Consider the following 19,097-nt stretch of genomic DNA (forward strand, 5'->3'; position numbering starts at 1 on the left):
GTTCGCCGAGCAGCGACGATTAAATTGCCCCGGCCTTTGTTAAGAAGCAACCCTCTTGCTTTTGACGCCTTTTATTGGATTCCGTCCTAAGTGTGTGTGCGCGCGCCAGTCTTTTGACACTTAATGCCAATTGCGTTTTATTGCAAAATTCCTCCAGCGAGACCGTTTTTTCCTTCCTTTTCGGCAAAGTGTCAAGATTAAATATTTGGAATCGCACGATTTTCATTTTCAACAAGTTGAAAGCAAAATAACTGAACCAAAGAACTACTCAGAGAAAATATTGATTTTACCAGAAATTAATTTTCAAATTTCAATCGTATCAATGAAAAGAAGCCAATCAATAAAAACAAAAATTCGTTTTCATTTCAGTTCCATTGAGTTTTGATTATTAAATTAGATTCCCTTATGATTCTCAAGTTTGTTTTGCAACAAAGCTGCTTTTATTCTAGCTTTTCACTTTCCGTATTGATGGAAAGGTTTTATTTTTATTTTGGACACAACGTTCGATCCTGCATCCCATTTAAATAAGTTAGCTCTGTATCTCCCTTTTCATCTTTGATCCATCCACTTTCGGAAGGCACGAATTGTTTAGTTACGCGCTCTGGGTCCTTTCATCGGAAACAAGGGTTCAAATCTGAATGCCAAAATAGCCGCCTTTTCTCCGGCGTCCTGGAATCAAATGCGAGACACTTTTTGCCGCCCTCGCTTTTTTGCGGAATCCTTTCATCGTCAAAGGGCGGAAATTCGATTTGATTTAATTAAAGAAAGGATTCCTCCGCCATTGGTTCACTTTCTCGGTTTAATTATTTTTACGCAAAAGAAAGAAATAAATAAATTCTCTGCTTTAAGCGTATTGACGTAAATTTGCGGAAGGATTTTCATTAATCGTCGCGGAGAGATAATGAAATTTGCATTTCAAAGACGGTCGCAAGTGTTGCATGTTATCATTTGGCGCTTTTATCCGCAGAGGCAGCTGTGTGAGGAGCTCGTGTATGATACGACTCTCGGCATCTGGTGTGTGCATTATGTTTGCACTTAATGCCACTTTTGCAGCTACAGAGATGTGAATTATAAACTCGCGCGCGCGTCTTGTCGTGTAATGGCGCCGCGATATTAATGCACTGCACGGAGATCATTACACGAAGCAAACACGGCAATAACGTCGTTTTATTGCAGCCAACATTGCAACAAATTAAATCCACAGCAGAGCAGGCTAATTTCTGCGCCGCTCCCAAAACTCTAATCTGCGCGATCACGCAAACGGAAGTATTTTATGGCACCAGCATTTCCTCCTGTTAATGACCAAAATGCATATCTGCCCCGAATAAACACTTCATTTGCATTTCTAGATTTGCTTCAAATAATTACTCATTAAACCATTTGTAATTAAATTAAATTAAATTAAACAAATTAATAACCATCACATAAAATTGAAATTTGAGATCATAGGGCAAGTGATTGGAAGGTCGTGGGTTCAAATCTAGAGAGAAATAATTATCTCCAGATTCTCAATGACCTGTTTCCCCTCCCAAAACAAACTCATTTATCTTGCTGCTTTGTGGCGTTTCCTGTTTTCCCGAGAAATTTAATTAATTATAATGTGAAGATTGCACCAGGAAATCTTGAGAAAACTTTTATATTAAAATTCTAAAGATTTTCCTTTTCTACAAAGAAATATTTACCCTCATTTGTGAGTTTAATAATAGAATTATTGTCAAGAGAAACCCGAAAAAGATTTAAATTCCGTCAAAGGAGGTTTCCTCGGCCAGACCTTCTTTCTTCTTTGTTAATTTCTTTATGAAGGCATCGTGCAATTAGCAGAGTCATCATTTAATTAGGCCCAGTGAAAGGGTATAATTACGGACGCGCTCACCAAGATTGGACCCGCGCGCTTAATTCACATTAGAGCTCGGCGGTGTATGTATCTCGAGTCTTTTAACTCGAGGCGGCGCCGTGACACCATTTTAAGCGCCGGCCGCAATAATCAGACTCTTGCGACGTCAGGTCACGTAGCGATATGGTTGACACTCGGAGTCGAAACGGCCCTTCCTCCTTTTCGCCCTTTTTTCCCAACGCCGCCGGCCAGCCGAGCTTAAAAAAATGACCCGAAATCTATCGTAATGGCTTCATATTGCCGCGGGCCGGCAGATGTAATGTTTGTTATGATATCTTGTGGGAAAAGATACCAAGTCGCTTTGTCCCAATATCAATATTTCTTCTGCGCTCGCTATCTTAGCTCGTCCGCCCTCTTTTCGTACGTTTTGGCGAATTGGCTGCTTTATTGGTCCGTGCGCCAGATTTATCGCCGCTTTTTTCGTGCAATTTGCAAAATATTCACTTTCATGCTGTAGATAAAACCGGCTAGCTCAGTTTACACTTCAAGAGATTTTTAAGAAAACAATCCTATTTTTAAAGAAAAGAGCTCTTTCTGCACAAAAAAGCCTAGCAAAAGTTTAAATTTGTATTTCCGAATAATTTTCAGATAAATTAAGAATTTACAAAATTGATTATGTTTTGAATATCAACTTCAATTAAAATTTGCGCAAAATCCAAACAACTGCGTATCAGTTTTTTTTTATATTAGTTGTTTCTTTAAAAAATATTATAAAATATTGTGATTTGTACAACTTTGAGGATTTCTAGTTAAAAAATAATTCATTTTTATCCTAGAAAAAAATAGTAGAATCTTATGAAAAATTTGATAAATTATAATATCAACTAAAATGGGAGGGAAAATAGCATATAACAATTTATTTCCTCATTAATTTTGAGTCCCTCTCAACTGAAGCTTTATATTTTTTGTTAAGAAATTGGAACAGGTTATTGTGACTGTGCGGCGTTGAAGTTTCAAATCCATCCTAATTAGACCAATATCATTGTGGAAATTCGTAGAATATTTTCAAAAGAACGCACAATAAACTTGAAAATGAATTGGAGATTATATTTTTTAACAAGCAGAATTCCGAAAAATATTAACTATCTTGTCATTTGCTTCAAAAAATATCATTAAATTTGATTTGACAAGGAAATTTTGTATTTATTGCTGAAAATTTATTGCAAAAAAATTATTCTCAATATTTATTGCATGAATCGCCACATGGATCCGGCTACTTAGAAATGGATTCAAATTAACTTCAACGCCGCACATATATATTTAATTTAATGACCTGTTGTGTACATTTTGACAAAATTAACGTGACCCGGCGAGGCGTGACGTGCGGTATCAGGGGGTGCGGATGTACCAAATTAGCCGCCCTAGCTAATCTACATGCCGTGTAGCTGCGGAGCCGAATGCCAGGTATCAGTCAAGAGGGATTCAATTTGACTGAATACAATGTTCAGTGGCAAACAAGGGCGCGCGGTTTTGCCTTCAGTTGATTGCCAGCGCGACACGATTCGCAACTTTCGCACTACACGCTCCCGAATAATTGATTTTCACGCCTTTGCCCTTCGTTCGTTGCAAGAAAATGCAATTTTGCTTAAAATAGACATTCCAAATGTTAAATTTCGGTCTTTGGAGAGAGAGAGAGAGAAAGTGCGAATATTCACAGGCTGGAGGCAATGATAAGCAGCTTACAAGTCCCACCCATTATCAGAAGCTGAAATCGATAGGTCTTCCGAATTCCCAAGAATTTCTTGAGCCGATCACTTGTCTCAAGTAGACTTTCATCTTCACTTCTTAATTAAGACGGAAATCAGATTGGCTCAAGAGAACGAGGATTTTATTCAAAATTTTCTCATTTGGAAATATTAATAACTAACGTTTGAAATCACCATTGAAATAAATTACATTTTAAATATAAACTGGACAATTTATAAGCTTTTTTGTCTCGACCCTTATCGCTTTCCTTTTCATTTGCAAAGCGTCGCTTTAGATTGGCAATTCTCTGATGATATCATTTAATGATGTAAAGGAATAAAGCAGACGAGTATATTAAAATAATTCTCTGCTGCTTTTAGAAAGGGCCATTCAGCGATTCTCGTCAGGGCTAATAAATTGGTGGTCATTTTCAAAAGAGCCGATGTAATCAGCTTACTTTATGCTTTGAGCTGGTTTTATTTCGAGTGTTCTGGTGCGTCACACATTGGTATGCATTCACAGAGAGGCTGCGCGTGATTCCAGCTGGAGAGGACGCGCGGAATGTAATTAACTGGCGAGGCCTGCTATCTTGCCCGTACAACTGTCACAAAGTAAACCGACCAAGGGCATGACACTCGTGGGACTGTTTGCTCACCAGCCTCAGCTGCACTGCAAAACTGTTTATTGCAGAAAAAGAGAAGAGAGAAGCGTCGTCCTTCCTGCCACACACAAAACGCTCTCTTGCCTTGTTGCGCGCCAAATCCCTTGCAAAATGAAATCCCCTTTTATTGATTTCAGAAGAGAACGACTTCACTATTTCTTTCCACTTCACTTTACGGATGATTGGAAATCTTGATGACTGCAAAAGATTTAAAAAATCAGGGGAAAACAATTGAAATCTAAATTTGTTGCAAATAATTAAATCTTCTTAAGTAAAAACTCTTCAATTCCTTCAATTGACAAATCTCTTCAAATTAGTATTATTTTTCTTTTCTTTTTGAGAGCTGAATTCGATTTGCATCTCTCAAAAGGACCCTCCGAATTCATTAGACGCAAACAGATCTTAAATTCTTTATCTCTGCCTCTCATCACCATGATCCGCTGCTCATCCAGTTAATTTCCCGCGTTGCAAGACTTCGTAAAAGAGACGCGCGCCCTCAAAAAGAGAGCAGGGGAATTGCCAAGTTTGCGAGAGAAAGAAAGAAAAAGGAAACCCCTCGGCGAGAAAGACCTGCTTTTTCCTTTCCTTTGACAATCTTCTCCCGAAATGCGTGTGTTTCTATATTTCACGAGATAAGTTTAAAGAGGAAATTGCGAGCTCAAAAAGATAAAAGCAGGTCTGCGTGAGCGCTCAGGAAATAATTTATCCAGGCGCGGAATTTGCGACGGCTCAAACCTTTTTTGCTAGAAATTAAAGAAATTCAAAGTTTCGTGTCGGAGCAAAATTTCATTCATCGATCAAATTTTTATCGTCATCTGGCTGCTTGTTTCAATTCAATCATTCTTCCATCAAAGAAATATCCAGCTAAAAAAAGTAATCTCGTCTTTTTTTCTGGAGAGTGTCAACGTGTGTGCCTTTCGGTCCCTTTTTTGCTTCTTTTCTGCGACGTGCTCGCGCCACTACGAAAAATAGAGTCGACTTGGAATATTTCCAGTAATGACTCCATCCTGCCTCGCAAATTGAAAATATGGATCGGTTTTGCCCGTAGCGCGGCAGATGATAATGTTGGATTCCCGCATACCTTCCGCTGTTTCCATTTCCGCATATTTGCCGTAATATTTCTCTTTCCGGTGCGATTTCTTTCTCAACTTTCTCAGTCTTGATTTGCGAATAATAAAAAATCAATCACATCCCTCACCCCGGCGTGCACCGCGTGTTGCTGAGGGCTTCAATAATAGAGAAAAACGTACCCTCTCGGCCGGGTCGGCTTGGGAAAACTCGCTTCTGTTTCCTGCCGCGCAGTTTCGGCACGAAAAAGAGAGAGCACCGCTGAATTTATTATGCAGAAAGCCTCCTCTGTGTACATTGCACGTAAACAGGGGGCTTTCCTCTCTCGGAAAATCAAAATCAGAAATTATGCTTAAAAAGAAAGATCTTTATTGTTGTTCTCATCAAAAATTGATACAAGCAAATTTTTAATATTTTTTTAAAAATTGATTAAACTGAGAAAATTCCTTCAGAAATTCATAAGAAGAATTTAAAAAAAGAATGGGGGAGATGCAATAGACTTAGCTCTGATCTCCCGGGATAAAAGATATCCCGGGATAAATCCAAAGGATAAAATTTAGACCACTGTCCCGGGTTAAATATTTTTTGTCCCGCCTTCAATTTTTTGTCCCCAAGTCATTGAGGGACATCTTTTCTTAGCCCCCTCTACGGGATAAATATTTAACCCGCGCTAAAATCAAATCAGCTGGTAATTAAAAGGTCGTCAACATGCTCGCAAACGTTTTAGATTTTGGCCAATTGCAATGAACAAAAAACTTTTTCAATTTTGTGAGGATCATGGAAATGAGGGCAAAATTGAAATCCAAAGCTAACACAAAAATCTGTATCTAACTTAATTTATTATTATTTACTTATTAAACCCATCAGGGTACAACTTTTGATACATTCATACATGATATATAATTTTCAAGCAATTAAATGCACCATTTCTTCTTCATCGTGGCGTAAAAGTTTATTGAGTGAAGTCTCTTCTTGCAGAACTCAAGGTGGCATTGTGTGCATTTTTCATCACATAGCTCGCACACACAGTCCGCGTCAGCAGTGGAGTGAAAACTTTTGTCTTTACAAATTAGATAATGAAACCCAGTCATTGCATATCGAGTACAAGCGTGTCTATTTTTGAAAAGGGGTTGCTTCCAGCTGGCGTTTCAAAGAAGTTTAAATCAAATTCCCTTTCAGCTCTAATATCAATATTAATTAAAAATTCTTTGTATGCCGGAGTGGGGGGTAAGCTGTATTTGTTCATGGTGCTTGTGACAAAGAATTCTTCGGCGGCAATTAAGTGGTATATTAACGTGTTTCTGCAGTATTTTCCTGTTCCTAATACTTTTTTGTAAAATGTTGTCATTAGTTTCTCCAAAATAAAAAAGTCACAAGACTTAAGGTGTGGCCAAATGGCTTCAATACCATACGTAGCTATCGGGGCAATTAATTTAAAATTGCTTATTTATTTTGCTCACAAATTTCCAAAGACCTCTTCATCAAAGCGAAATTATACAAGGATTTTTTTCTTTTGAAATTTTGTGCACATAAAATTTCTCAACTCTGAAAAGTTAGCATTCTCAAGCTTATTTTTTTAGTTGTAGATAAATTAAATTCGGTAATTTTTTTATTACACAACTAATAAAAAAAAAGGAAAAAATTAGTGATCGTGAAAATGTAAAAAAAAGGATTTGCTTTTCTTTCATCTTAAGTGTTTTCCAAATATTTAAAGACCTTTTTGTCAAAGTTAATTTGGGCAAATAAATCTTTTTCTTATGGCTATCAAATCAAGTATTGAACCAGTGGCTGGCTACGGCTGCCGGCTGTCAAAAGTGCAACTGCAATAATCATGTGCAGTTTATATGAGGTGCTCATTTTAGGGGCACCCAAAGTTTCGGTGCCCGGGCCGGGCACCCAGAGTTTTTTGTGCCCGGGCTGGGCACCCAGAGTTTTTTGTGCCCGGCCGGGCACCCAGAGTTTCGGTGCCCGGGCCGGGCACCCAGAGTTTTCGTGCCCAGAGTTTCGGTGCCCGGGCTGGGCACCCAGAGTTGGTACCCAGAGTGGGTACCAACTGTGAGTGCGGGGCGTGAAACATCTTGATGATTGGTGGAAATCAAAAACTTTTTTTCTTTTGATTTAATTTTTTAAGTTCCAATTTTTGTTGTCTCTTTTGGTTTTGCAAAGCATTAAAAATTATCTTATTAAATTTCACAACAAATAAAAAATAATTTTGAGAATTGTATTGGGGTCTGGAAATTTTACACGCATAAAATTTCAGAGGAAAAATAAATTTATTCGCCTATCTTCGCTTTGATGAAAATTTCGTCCAAAATTTTTTTTATGTTAAATATGATCACAATTTCAAATTCAATTTCACACAGATTTCTCTGTTCGCTTTGGAGATCAGTTTTGCCATCATCTTCATGATCCTCGAAAAATTCTGATTAGAGAAAGTTTTTTGTTTGTTGCAATTGGCCAAAATTTAAAAAGTTCACGAGTCGTTTAATAAAAACAGCTGATTTGATTATAGCGCGGGCTAAATATTCATCCCGCCAACGCGGGGTTAAGAAAAAGTTATCTCGAACAAAAAATTTAAGGCGGGATAAAAAAAATATTTAGTCCAGGTCAGGGGGTTAAAATTTATCCCTTTGGATTTATCCCAGGATATCTTTTAGACCGGGAGAGCTATGTCAAGAGAATAGCGCCCATTATAATAATCAATGTTATCATAGAGGATTCCAAAGGTTCATGGTAGTTATTCAAATAATTGCTTGGAAATAATGATTAAAATGTCTTTTTAAAACACGAAAGACAGCCAGCCGGCCTAGCAGCTAAAAAATTGAAGGATGGATGATTTTTCAAAATTTCAGCTTTTGAAATTTTATTAAAGGATTTTGATTACAATTACACCAATTCTAAAAAATTATTTCTCGATGCGACAGTTTTAAACTAGCCATTTAAGATGCTTACTAAACGACTCAAGATGGTATTTTGAATAATTTATATCGCTTTTCACAAAAAGTAGATTTGCTAGCAAATTAAGGAAGCTTTAAATTGTTTCACCAATTGGTGAATTTTCATTAGGTAGCCTGATTTCGTAATTTTTAATGCATTTTAAAGCTACATATAAATAAAAAAAATTCTTACTTGACTGTGTAGTTTTCCTTGCACCTGACAATCCAACAAAGTATTTCTAAAAATTTGAAAAATTCAAAAATTTCAAAACCTAAGTTACAGAAAAAACGTGTTATTATATCTTTTTAGGTTTCAATGCACTCCATAAATATCAATGCTCTGCCAATAAGCACAATAAGTGAAAACAAAGTACAACGAAGTGAGACTTTCCCATTCTTGAGGAAAATATTTAATTTGCCCACGATTTGCCGCTCCGAAATGCCGTGTTGCACTCCCAGGGGTCTATTGTCAGCGGCACAAGTCCCAATCTGGTGCTCTTGGCTGCAAAACCTCATCCCTTGCATCATCATTGTTGCGGCTTGTGCTGGTGCGGCCGCTCCGTCATGAAACCAATTTGCAGACAGTGTGTGCACTGCTGATTGCATAATTCATCAGGCGCCGCCTTTGATCTCTTCGTCTCTGCAGTTTGCACACCGAGACGTGTAAGTGTATGCGATTCACGTCGCGAATATTTATTTAAACATTCAACATCAGAACGTCAAGAAGCGCAGGCAGAGGCGTCTTTTGCTGCGCGCAAATAATGGCAAGCTAGAGATCATTTCCACCAAGAACTTGAGACAACTGTTACTTTTGAGCAAGTGAACGTACATAAATTTATAATATAATTATGTTTTTTTCTCTTTCCACATAACAAAAACGGTTTTTAAGGAAAAATTAGGAACAATATAAAAGGAGGATTAAAGATTTTTTTTAGTTTAATTAATTGCTGTATAATTTCCAAACACTTTCAAATTAAATTTATATTTGATCTCCCAATAATCAAATAAAACTGAAATCAAAAACAAATTTTGTTTGGTTAATTCGCTCATGATGGTACGATGAAAACAAAAAAATGTTTATCGAGTCTAAAACTTAATTAATGAATATCGTTCCCAGAGAATAGTAAATTTTTGACCAGGTGCGTGGGAATTGAAAACATTTTGCATGTGAAAGGCTAGAGAAAAACGGGGCTGCGCGAATATAAAAAGCGTTGGGATCGAGATAGCGCATTTCCTATTAAAAGGCATCGCTCGCTTGCAGAAAAGGTTACACACGCAGCCGTGTGCCATTTGCATTTCCTACGCCACTAACTTCTGTGTCCGCTTGATTTGCATACGATCTGCATAGATATTAGCCATAAGGGTCTGCTCTGCAGCCACCGCAATTGGCATCCATTTCTGGTCAAAAGTAAATGCGAGTTGCAAAACCTGCGCACGATCTGGCCTGTTGAGAGACAAAAGCAGAGAATTGCTTTGAAACGACAGAGATGCCTGTTTAAAAATGAGGAAATTTTGATTGAAATTTTAGTAACTTTTGATTTCTAGAGAAAATACAATTTTTTGTTTTCACAAATTAAGGAAGCAAGAGAAATAAAATAGATTGAACATCGATCGATTAGAACGTTTTAATTTAAGAAGTTTTTTCCTCTCTCAATCATAATTCATAATTTATAATTAATTAATTTCAACCTTCAGGAAAAACGAGTAGCGCAATTTGAATTAAGTTCAAACTCCAATGGGGTTTCAGGCAGATAATGATCACTTTCATTTTTGCTTTTTGCTCAGGCTTGTCTCTGTAATTTTTACACAAATTTTATTCCATATTTGACATGTTCAGTTTTTCGCGCGTTTTCAAGCACGTCGCCTCTATTTCAAAATCTGCGTGGCAACCAAATGAGACTGCTGACGTGTAATTACTTTGAGAGCGCGATTCCATACGTGATGCGGAAAAACATGAAAAAAAAAAATACTCTGTTCCGGCTGCAGAGGGATGAAAAGGGAGAAAAAGTTGTCATAATCATGCAGCTGGACTCGTTAGTCTTGGCATGCAAAAAGAAGTTAATGCAATTTCTTTTATACTTGACCGTCCCTGCTGGCACATCACGTTTCACTGTCATAATTTGCTCCCAGTGCTTTGGTGCCAGCCTCGTCCATCCGTTCTGTACATTTGCGAAATCCGACATACATACTTTACTCTCGCTGGTCTGCGAAATTTCAATGGAATTAATTAAAAGAACTTTTAGACGTAGCCCAAAATTCAAAGTATGGTCGGCAGGTACACTTTTTTAATTGTAGGAAAAACAAATGATGTTGCAAAAGTTTTATTTCTATGCAATATATGTTTGTGATGAACTCATTTAATAAGCTCTCAATTGGAAATGAAAAGCATTTATTTCAAGAGAAACTCCGAGCTCGGAGCAGGTGAAAGAGCTGAGAGAATTATTAAAACAGAATCATGCGTACACCTTAAGTGCACATTTACATAAAAGAGACGAGAAACTTCAAAGACGATCAGACGTGAACATACTAAATACACCGCAAATAAGAAATCTGTGCTCTTCAAAAGAACGGTTTTTACGTAATTACAGTTTTCTCTATTGCAGGAATTAATTTTATGAATTTTATAATATTGAATTAATTTAATTTCGAATTTTTACTTTTTTAATAAAGCTCTCAACTTTGATTATGTTTCATAAAAAATCCTTAAAAATGTGAAGATTTTTTTATTGCGAAGCTTGATTGGATTGTGCGGAGAGAATGAGGTATTTGCAAAGTTTATTTTATACTTTTGATTGGATTCGCAATCGATAATGAGCACTCAAGGCACGGCGAATGTTCTATGTAACGAGGATAAAAGTTGATTGAGTCAATCAATCAATTATTCTATCAGAGCGGTGCGAGAATTACAAACGAAGATTAAGATTTTATTACCCGGCGCTCGTAGAGCACGCTTTTCGAATGTCAATTATGAGAGCTGTTCATTTGAAGAGAGACGAAAGATTTTTCCCTCTTCGAAGCCAGAATATTAAAACTTTCCTGATTAGTCTTTTCCTCTCCTTCTTTACAAATCAGCTTCACCCAAATCGCGAACAAAAAATTCTTCTTAAAACTTCCTTCTTAGCACTCCTCGTCGAATATATTTTTCATTTGCATATAATTAGTAATTCTACGGAGCGGCAAAATTTGATTGCAATCTGCATCTGTTGCCATCTCGCTCTCTATTGATCTCTGCTTCTGCGTTGCAGTGTAACTATATAATATTATAACACGCTGAGCTGCTGAATAATGCATGCTGTGGAGACATGGAGCCGTTAATGGAAACACCGCCTCTCTTACCTTTTTATATAAAATGCGGCATACAAAAGCGCCCCGAGAACCAAAAACCACCCTGCGGCTCCATATTTCCTTCTTCCAAATTCTGCTGGCACGCGTCAATATGTGCTTGCAACCCCTAAAAGATAGAATGTTAAACGCGTGGCGGGAAATGATAACGCAGTTAAGAGTAGCGCGGCGCGGGGCATTGAATAATGATGTTATTCCCGATGAGCTGCGAGGGTCGCGCGACGACTGCAGACGAGGGCAAAAAGCGGCGCGTGAATTCCAAGTAATCGATAAATCATGCAGATTCGAGCGGATTCTGCATATCTTTAATTGCCAAGCATCAGATTGTGCACATCCAGTTGCCAACATTCTGAGAAACTAAGAAATTTATTCATAATCCAAAGTTTACTCAAATGAGAGGAAAAATATTTATATTTTTTACCACATTTTTCGTCAATTAAATCAACATAGTAAGTCAATCAATTTCATTTTATTTTAATTTCCAAAGTTGCAATTAATAATATGATAATTTAAGAATAAATTAATATGCGGTTGTGTGCCGAGAGCGTTAATTAGTGATACGTGAGTGGCAGCGGTTCTCGCTTTCCTGCCAATAAACTGGTTCCGAGCGTGCCAGTTTCTCCTCTGGCGGACCGATTGATTGCGATCTCCGCACCCCATTCGAAATTTAATTACACTAATTGATTTCAATCTGCGATCACAACAATCTCGAAGCGGGGTTGAATTTAGCCGCGCCATCAATTGCATTAGAAAATACCGGCAGGGCAGTATTTTAAATTGTTATCGCCTTTTCTACCAACATTGACCGCGCGCGCAGTTTGTTTTGCCTCGGATGGTGATGAGAGCGCGATCAGAGATAGCAAGCCTAGCCGCAAAACTAATTTAGATTGACTTTGAAATACTAGAGCGGGCACGAGATATAAATCCACTTCCACCAAAAAAAGAAAATCAAGCGCAGCCTCCGTGCGTATGCAGCTGGATTAAAAGCCGATAACAAATGGTGTGTGTGTTCTGCGTGAGCGTAAATGTTGGATGATTGGAAAATAATTAAACGCAGGGTGAATCAATGAATCAACACGCGCAGACATGGCCTGGTGGAAAAAGCGAAAGCCGCGCGGGGCCTGTCAGTGGTTAAATTTTAATCAGCCCTTGTCAATTTTTCATCAGCCATTCACTGTTTGCTCTTCGACCTTTTTTAATTATGGGTACCTGGAAAATCGGCAGTCGAATTGATTAATTAAAGTGGGTTTGATCAGTTAATGGCCAAAGCGGGGTCACAACTCTTTTTTTTTGTAAAAATGTTCCCGAATTAATTAATTCTGTCATTTTAGAAGAAAATAAAAAAGCTGATATTATATTTAGCTTCAATTTTATAGTTTATTTAAAATATAGTTGATTAAATTTTTTTAAACAAATAAAAGTGTTTCTAGTTTCTAATGAAAAAGGTTTGATTTTAGAACTTTTTAAAAACTTCATGTGCACAATGCAGGCTATTTTCACGCCCCATTTAAAGCGTGTGACCACTTTAGCCAGCAGATTCAAGGGATTTCAGCTGGCGGTGCAGCCTAGAGCTCCATATCCGCATTCAGCGCAGCAGACTTAGCACTTTTTTCCTAAGGCCGATTTTATGAGACGAGCGGGCTGCAAATCTACCTATCTGTCTGGCTGTGTTTGAGCCCGGAAAAGAGCCAATTACCATCGAGCAGCGCGCATGAAATAAATTCGCCCATCGACTCAAAATTATACGCCACTTGGCCAACCAATCCTCCGGTATTTATCCCCCAAGTGGCGCTCCCGTCCGTTTGATGAGCAGCCTCGATATGTGAGCTCGCGAGACTGCATCACCGAGCTTTTCCAGCTTTAATCGAATTCTTTCGCTACACGGAACCTCTAAAGAGTTTAACCACTTGTGAAATTGAAACGTTGTAAAAAAAACTCGGTATTTATGAAAATGTAAATACATTGAAGTTTTTGCACTGAAAAAATTAATTGCTGACTTTTGTGGTTTTTATTCATGATTGAAAATTTAAAAATTTGAACGTATTTTTTAGTCTATCCCAATTGTTAAAGATTTGAATTTTACTCTTTTTAATTAATTGGGAAAAGAGATTTCAGCGAAAAAAGCTTTGATGGCTGAGGTTATTCAAGTGACGAGCAAACACCGCTTTGGCAGGTAATATTCTGGGCTTTTTTGTACATTCCAGTGAGCGCGGCCTCTTCACTGCTCTTTGCGCCGAGGTTTGTGTGCTGTGCTCGGAGGCTGCAGTACTTTTGCCACCGCACCAACTCACACATCCATCTCTCAGCCAGGTAAATTCCGCAATTTAGCTCCCGCTGAGATACGGCCCCACATTAGAGACGAAAAACGACGAGAAAAAAATGTTCTCCCAGCGCACCGTGCACGAAATCCTCTCGGGTTCTTATATTTGCTTTTTCCTGCACAGGGAATGACGCAAGAGTGCTTTTATCCGTGGCCAAATACCATCAAACTCGTGATTTACTCAGCAGCACAACGAATTGCGACTTGCACGTAGCTCAATTCTCAGCTATGTACAAACCTTAATAACAGGAAAACAAGATTATTTTGAGATAAAATGAAGAATATTTCGATATAAAAAAAAAATGCAGACTTGAAAATTTATCTAAAGAAATATAAAACATTTGGATTTCAATCATTACCAGAATGAATTTTGTGACTTCTTCACATTTTCCATTTTCAGGCAGTACTGCCGAGAAAAAAACATGTTTTTGATTGATTCGGCTGAAACGAATCAAATCAACTGTGTTAACTAATTAATTTTAAGCTATTATTTATATGCTCCTTCAAACTAGTTTAAAAATTTTTGTAGAATGGGAAAAATTATTTTATTCAAAAATTTATCTATATGTGCTAAATTTCAAAACTAGAAGTCCAAATTTAATGTTAGAGGTGGCAAAATTGATTTAAAATGTAGCCTAAAGAGTTTAAATATATTACATAATATATTTTAAATATAACATCATTTTTGATATAATAATGAACTTAGATCTTTAATTTAACCTTCAGCGTGAAATCTTGAGTGCATGAAATTGTTGTACGAGAAAAAAATTAAGTGAAAACTGTTCTTTGGCGTGCATAATTTGCATCGAAGAATTTGTATAATTGGGCGGAGCGCGGAAAGTTGCGTGTAATCTCTTTTGTTGGCGAAAATTCCGGGCTGGTACTTGGAAGCAACCGCACGTAAAAGCGCTAATTAGCATTGCACGTCGCCCGAGTGGAAATTGGCGGCGCCGGTGGCTGACTTCGAAAACCGGGTCTTAAATTTAGCGAGAGAAATGTGCATTAGGCTCTGCTCGCAGACAGTTCATGCAAATATGCATTATGGATTTGCAGCTCTCAGGATTTGCGTGGCGGAAATAGTCTCTCCTCGGCTGGATCAAATGCCTTATTCTGCCATGCATAATGGAAAGGTGATTGCGAGCGGCTCGGTCGGTCGGTGTCATGTATTTATGAGGACTTAATGGCCATGTTACTATGCTCATTTGCAATAGCTCACTCTAATCCTGCTTGTGTGTGTGTGTGTGTGTAAGTGTGTGCTCGTTTTTATACACTCAAGTTTATTTAATGCGGAGAAGCTTTAAAAACCACGTTTTTTTAATGAAAATTTAAAATAATTGTTATTCAAACAAAAAATGCTAAGTAACATATGACCCTGTTGTGCGATTATTGTTTTTCTAACCTTATCAGATAAAAACAAATTCAACTGCGTGAATAATCTCTTTACAAAGTGATAACGATGACCCCAAATCTCAACGTTGCCTATATATAACTCAATAAGAGTCACTTTTTGTTGTAAACATGAAAATGTTTTTGGCCTTCTTCTTATGTTTGCTGGCGACTGTCAGTGGCCAATGGGACACCCACATGGTGCCAGGGCACAGCACGATTGTGCACCTTTTTGAGTGGAAATGGGCTGACATTGCGAACGAGTGCGAAAATTTCTTGGGTCCGCAAGGATTTGGAGGCGTCCAGGTAAAAAATCATAGCAAATTCTATTCAAAGGACTCTTTTACCATTTTATCTTTTTTTTCTGCAGTTATTTTAGAGAAGTTCTTTTTGCCGGTTTTGCAAAAAAACTACTAAACTGTTGATATTGTTTTACAAAAATTCATAAAATTTACTAATTTAACAATGAAAATAAATGTTCATGAAATTTTTTTTTGTAGATTTCTCCTCCGACGGAAAATGCAGTGGTTGAACCAAGACCGTGGTGGGAACGCTACCAGCCGATTTCGTACAATTTCGTCACCCGATCCGGAGACGAAGCCGAGTTGGCCGACATGATCAGCCGATGCAACGCAGCCGGCGTTCGAATTTACCCCGACATCATCTTCAACCACATGACCGGCCCGGCGGAATTTTTGACCGGCACCGGAGGCAGCACCGCCGAGCCCAATAACAAGAATTTCCCAGGCGTGCCCTACAGCGCGATCGACTTCAACCCTTCCTGCGACATTACCAACTACGACGATCCATACAACGTATATAAATTTTGGAAAAATTAATATTTATTTTTATAATTATTCAATTACAGGTGCGAGATTGCGAATTGGTTGGGCTGAAGGACCTCGCGCAATCCACGGATTATGTGCGCGCGAAAATCGCGGAAATGCTGAACAGGTTGATCGACATGGGAGTCGCTGGATTCAGGATTGATGCCGCAAAGCACATGTGGCCTGGAGACATGCAGGTCATCCTTGACCAGCTCCACGACCTCAACCCTGACCACGGTTTTAATCCTGGTTCTCGGGCCTTCATTGCTCAGGAAGTCATTGATTTCGGTAATTGCAATAATATTATTTTTAAATCAATAATTTTTTTAAATACATCAACAGGCTAGGCAACTTGCTTGGCATTAATGTTAGGCAGGTTGTGTAAATTTAAATTTATACTAGAAAAAAGCATAAAAAAACACCATATTTATTTTATTTGGATAATCTCAGACTCTTATGATCTCTGCAATCTTTTTTACTCAAAATTTTACAAACTCTATCAAAAGAATCGTTAATAATTATAAATTTTTTCAGCTTACAATTAGAGATGAATAAAATTGAATTGAATTTAGCCTCAAAAGGATATTTTAAAAAATAAATGTTTAAAATAATATAAAATTCATTTTCAGGGGGAGGTGTCGTGAGTCACACCGATTATTTGAGCCTGGGAAGGATCACCGAGTTCAGATTTAGCCAGGAAATCGGCCGGGCCTTCCGAGGACTGAACGAACTCAAGTGGCTGGTGTCGTGGGGCGAGGGTTGGGGCTTCATGGCGTCCGGCAGTGCCCTGGCCTTTGTGGACAACCACGACAACCAGCGCGGAGGTGGCGACATCCTCACCTACAAGCAGCCCAAGAACTACAAGATGGCGACGGCCTTCAACCTGGCGCACACCTACGGCACCCCCAGGATCATGTCCAGCTTCGACTTTGACTTCTCGGACCAGGGCCCGCCGGCCGACGCGTCCGGCAACACCGTCGGCCCGGGCTTCAACGCGGACGGCACGTGCACCAACGGGTGGGTGTGTGAGCACCGCTGGCGTCAGATCTACAACATGGTCGGCTTCAAGAACGCCGTCGAGGGCGAGACCCTCAACGACTGGTGGGACAACGGCAGCAACCAGATCGCCTTCTGCAGAGGCAATCGCGGCTTCATCGCGTTCAACAACGAGTTCGGAACCGATTTGGTCGAGAATCTTCAGGTGAGATCAATTTAATAAAATTTTGATATGTCACATTTTTTAAAAAATCTTAATTTGTCCAGAAATATAAAACATTCGAATTTTACGCAAATTTTGAAACAAATTTTTGATTGTTGTAAAATTAAAAATAGTATGAAATTTGTGATTTATTCCTTGTTATTATAAAAAGAATATCCTTAAATTTTGTTCAGAGATATAATCTTGAATACTATTTAAATTATTTTCAAGCTTTAGGTTGAAAGAAAATCTACATAATCTTATTTAAAGGATTAAATATATTTAAATAAAAATAAGCTAGTTTTTTTTTTAATTTTGCTGATTTAAAAAAAAAATATGAAACTGACAGACTTGCCTTCCTGCTGGCACATACTGCGACGTAATTTCTGGTGATCTTGAGGGTGGCGTTTGCACAGGAAAAAGCGTGGGGGTTGGAAATGATGGCGTGGCTATGATTCTGATTGGAAATGATGAATTGGACGGCGTTCTTGCCATTCACGTTAACGTGAGTATTCACTTTTTTTAATTTAAATAATATTTATTAAATACTCACAAAAATTTTAATAGAAGATATTAAAATAAGATAAATAATCAATCAAAGATATTTATAATATTTATGTATGATGAGCCAATTTATGTTTAAATTCTATTTCAGGCAAAACTGTGATACTAAGGCTGATTGACCAGGGCTGAGTGGTATTATTGGTAAATAAAAAATGTGAAAAATTCAAAGTAATGACAATTTTGATTATTTTCATGTTTAAAAATAAAATACATTTTATTGATTAAAATTGAATTCATCTTTTTCAATTTAATAAATGAAGGTTCTCTGACGAAATGTAGAAAAATCTGCTGACTAGAAATTGATTAATGACTGAGAAAGGATCAAATTTCAACGATACACTACTTTTCCGGAGTTGTAAAGTTCACTGGAAGGTCTCGTTTTCCCATTAGCATTGAGAGTGTAATTACCACGGAGCACTCGCGAAATTTAATCATGAAAAATGAAGCGACGAAAGCATGCAAAAGGCTTTCTTTATATTATTCACGTGGGGCACAATGCGTGTTTTGTAGGCCGTGATTAAGGTTCAATGATTGATGTGAGAGTTGCCGCCGCTTGTGCCGAGATATAACCAAAGCCATATCGGTTTTGGTAAATATTCCTCGCAGGTTCTTTCACGCGCTCCAGATTGAAATTGTGCGTTTTCTGCAGGGAAAGCGCCGCGTCTGGTTTTAATACTGCGGAGCGGCCTGTTTTTCATCCAATCTGATTTCCCTTTTTCCGACCGCGCGCGCGTTCTTTCCGTCGTCTTTTACGGTGTAAAAAATGTGATCGACATTACTCAATCACTGATGTATGGGCCGCAGTAGTACTAAACTCATTCACCGCTAGCGCAGATGAAGAGGGCGAGATGAGAAAAAACGGAGGCAGGGGCGAATTCCAAATCACGCTCTCGTATTTCCCCCGTGAAGCGGCGCCCGATATTGCTCTCGCCATCGTCGTGGTGGTGCGAGCAAAAAATTTGTTGGCGGCGAAATTCCGCTGGCAATCAAAGCCGTCAAATATATTACGCAATTTAAATCAAATGACTGATCAAAAAATAGACGAGGTGATTTATCAATCAAGAGGCTTTCGATGAGGTCAAAAATTAAAAAAATGTTCATTTCAGCATGGGAAAAATTGAAAATTTAGATCAAAATCCCAATTGCAATAGACTATTAATAATTGATGATATGCTGGATTTTGCAAAAAGATATGAAATTGTGTCATTATTGTTT

At 38.1% G+C, this 19,097-nt stretch overlaps 1 protein-coding gene across 1 annotated transcript; it reads left to right on the forward strand.

Annotated features, from left to right (window-relative positions):
• Positions 1-15,391: 15,391 nt before the first annotated feature.
• LOC132196000 (alpha-amylase B-like) lies at positions 15,392-18,114 on the forward strand. The gene is made up of 6 exons (XM_059618360.1): positions 15,392-15,599; positions 15,794-16,108; positions 16,162-16,408; positions 16,750-17,321; positions 17,668-17,823; positions 17,974-18,114. The coding sequence occupies exons 1-6, from the start codon at positions 15,426-15,428 to the stop codon at positions 17,983-17,985; spliced, it is 1,476 nt and encodes a 491-aa protein (XP_059474343.1). The 5' UTR covers positions 15,392-15,425; the 3' UTR covers positions 17,986-18,114.
• The last annotated feature ends 983 nt before the right edge of the window (positions 18,115-19,097 follow it).

This window comes from Neocloeon triangulifer, unplaced genomic scaffold (genome assembly GCF_031216515.1).
Source record: "Neocloeon triangulifer isolate White Clay Creek 2 clone unplaced genomic scaffold, ASM3121651v1 ptg000011l, whole genome shotgun sequence".
Taxonomy (NCBI): Eukaryota; Metazoa; Arthropoda; class Insecta; order Ephemeroptera; family Baetidae; genus Neocloeon; species Neocloeon triangulifer.

Coding starts and splice junctions, on each gene's coding strand:
- LOC132196000 (XM_059618360.1), top strand. CDS start 15,426: ATGAAAATGTTTTTGGCCTTCTTCTTATGTTTGCTGGCGACTGTCAGT. Junction 15,600..15,793: donor AAGGATTTGGAGGCGTCCAG/GTAAAAAATCAT, acceptor TTTTTTTTGTAG/ATTTCTCCTCCGACGGAAAA. Junction 16,109..16,161: donor ACTACGACGATCCATACAAC/GTATATAAATTT, acceptor ATTCAATTACAG/GTGCGAGATTGCGAATTGGT.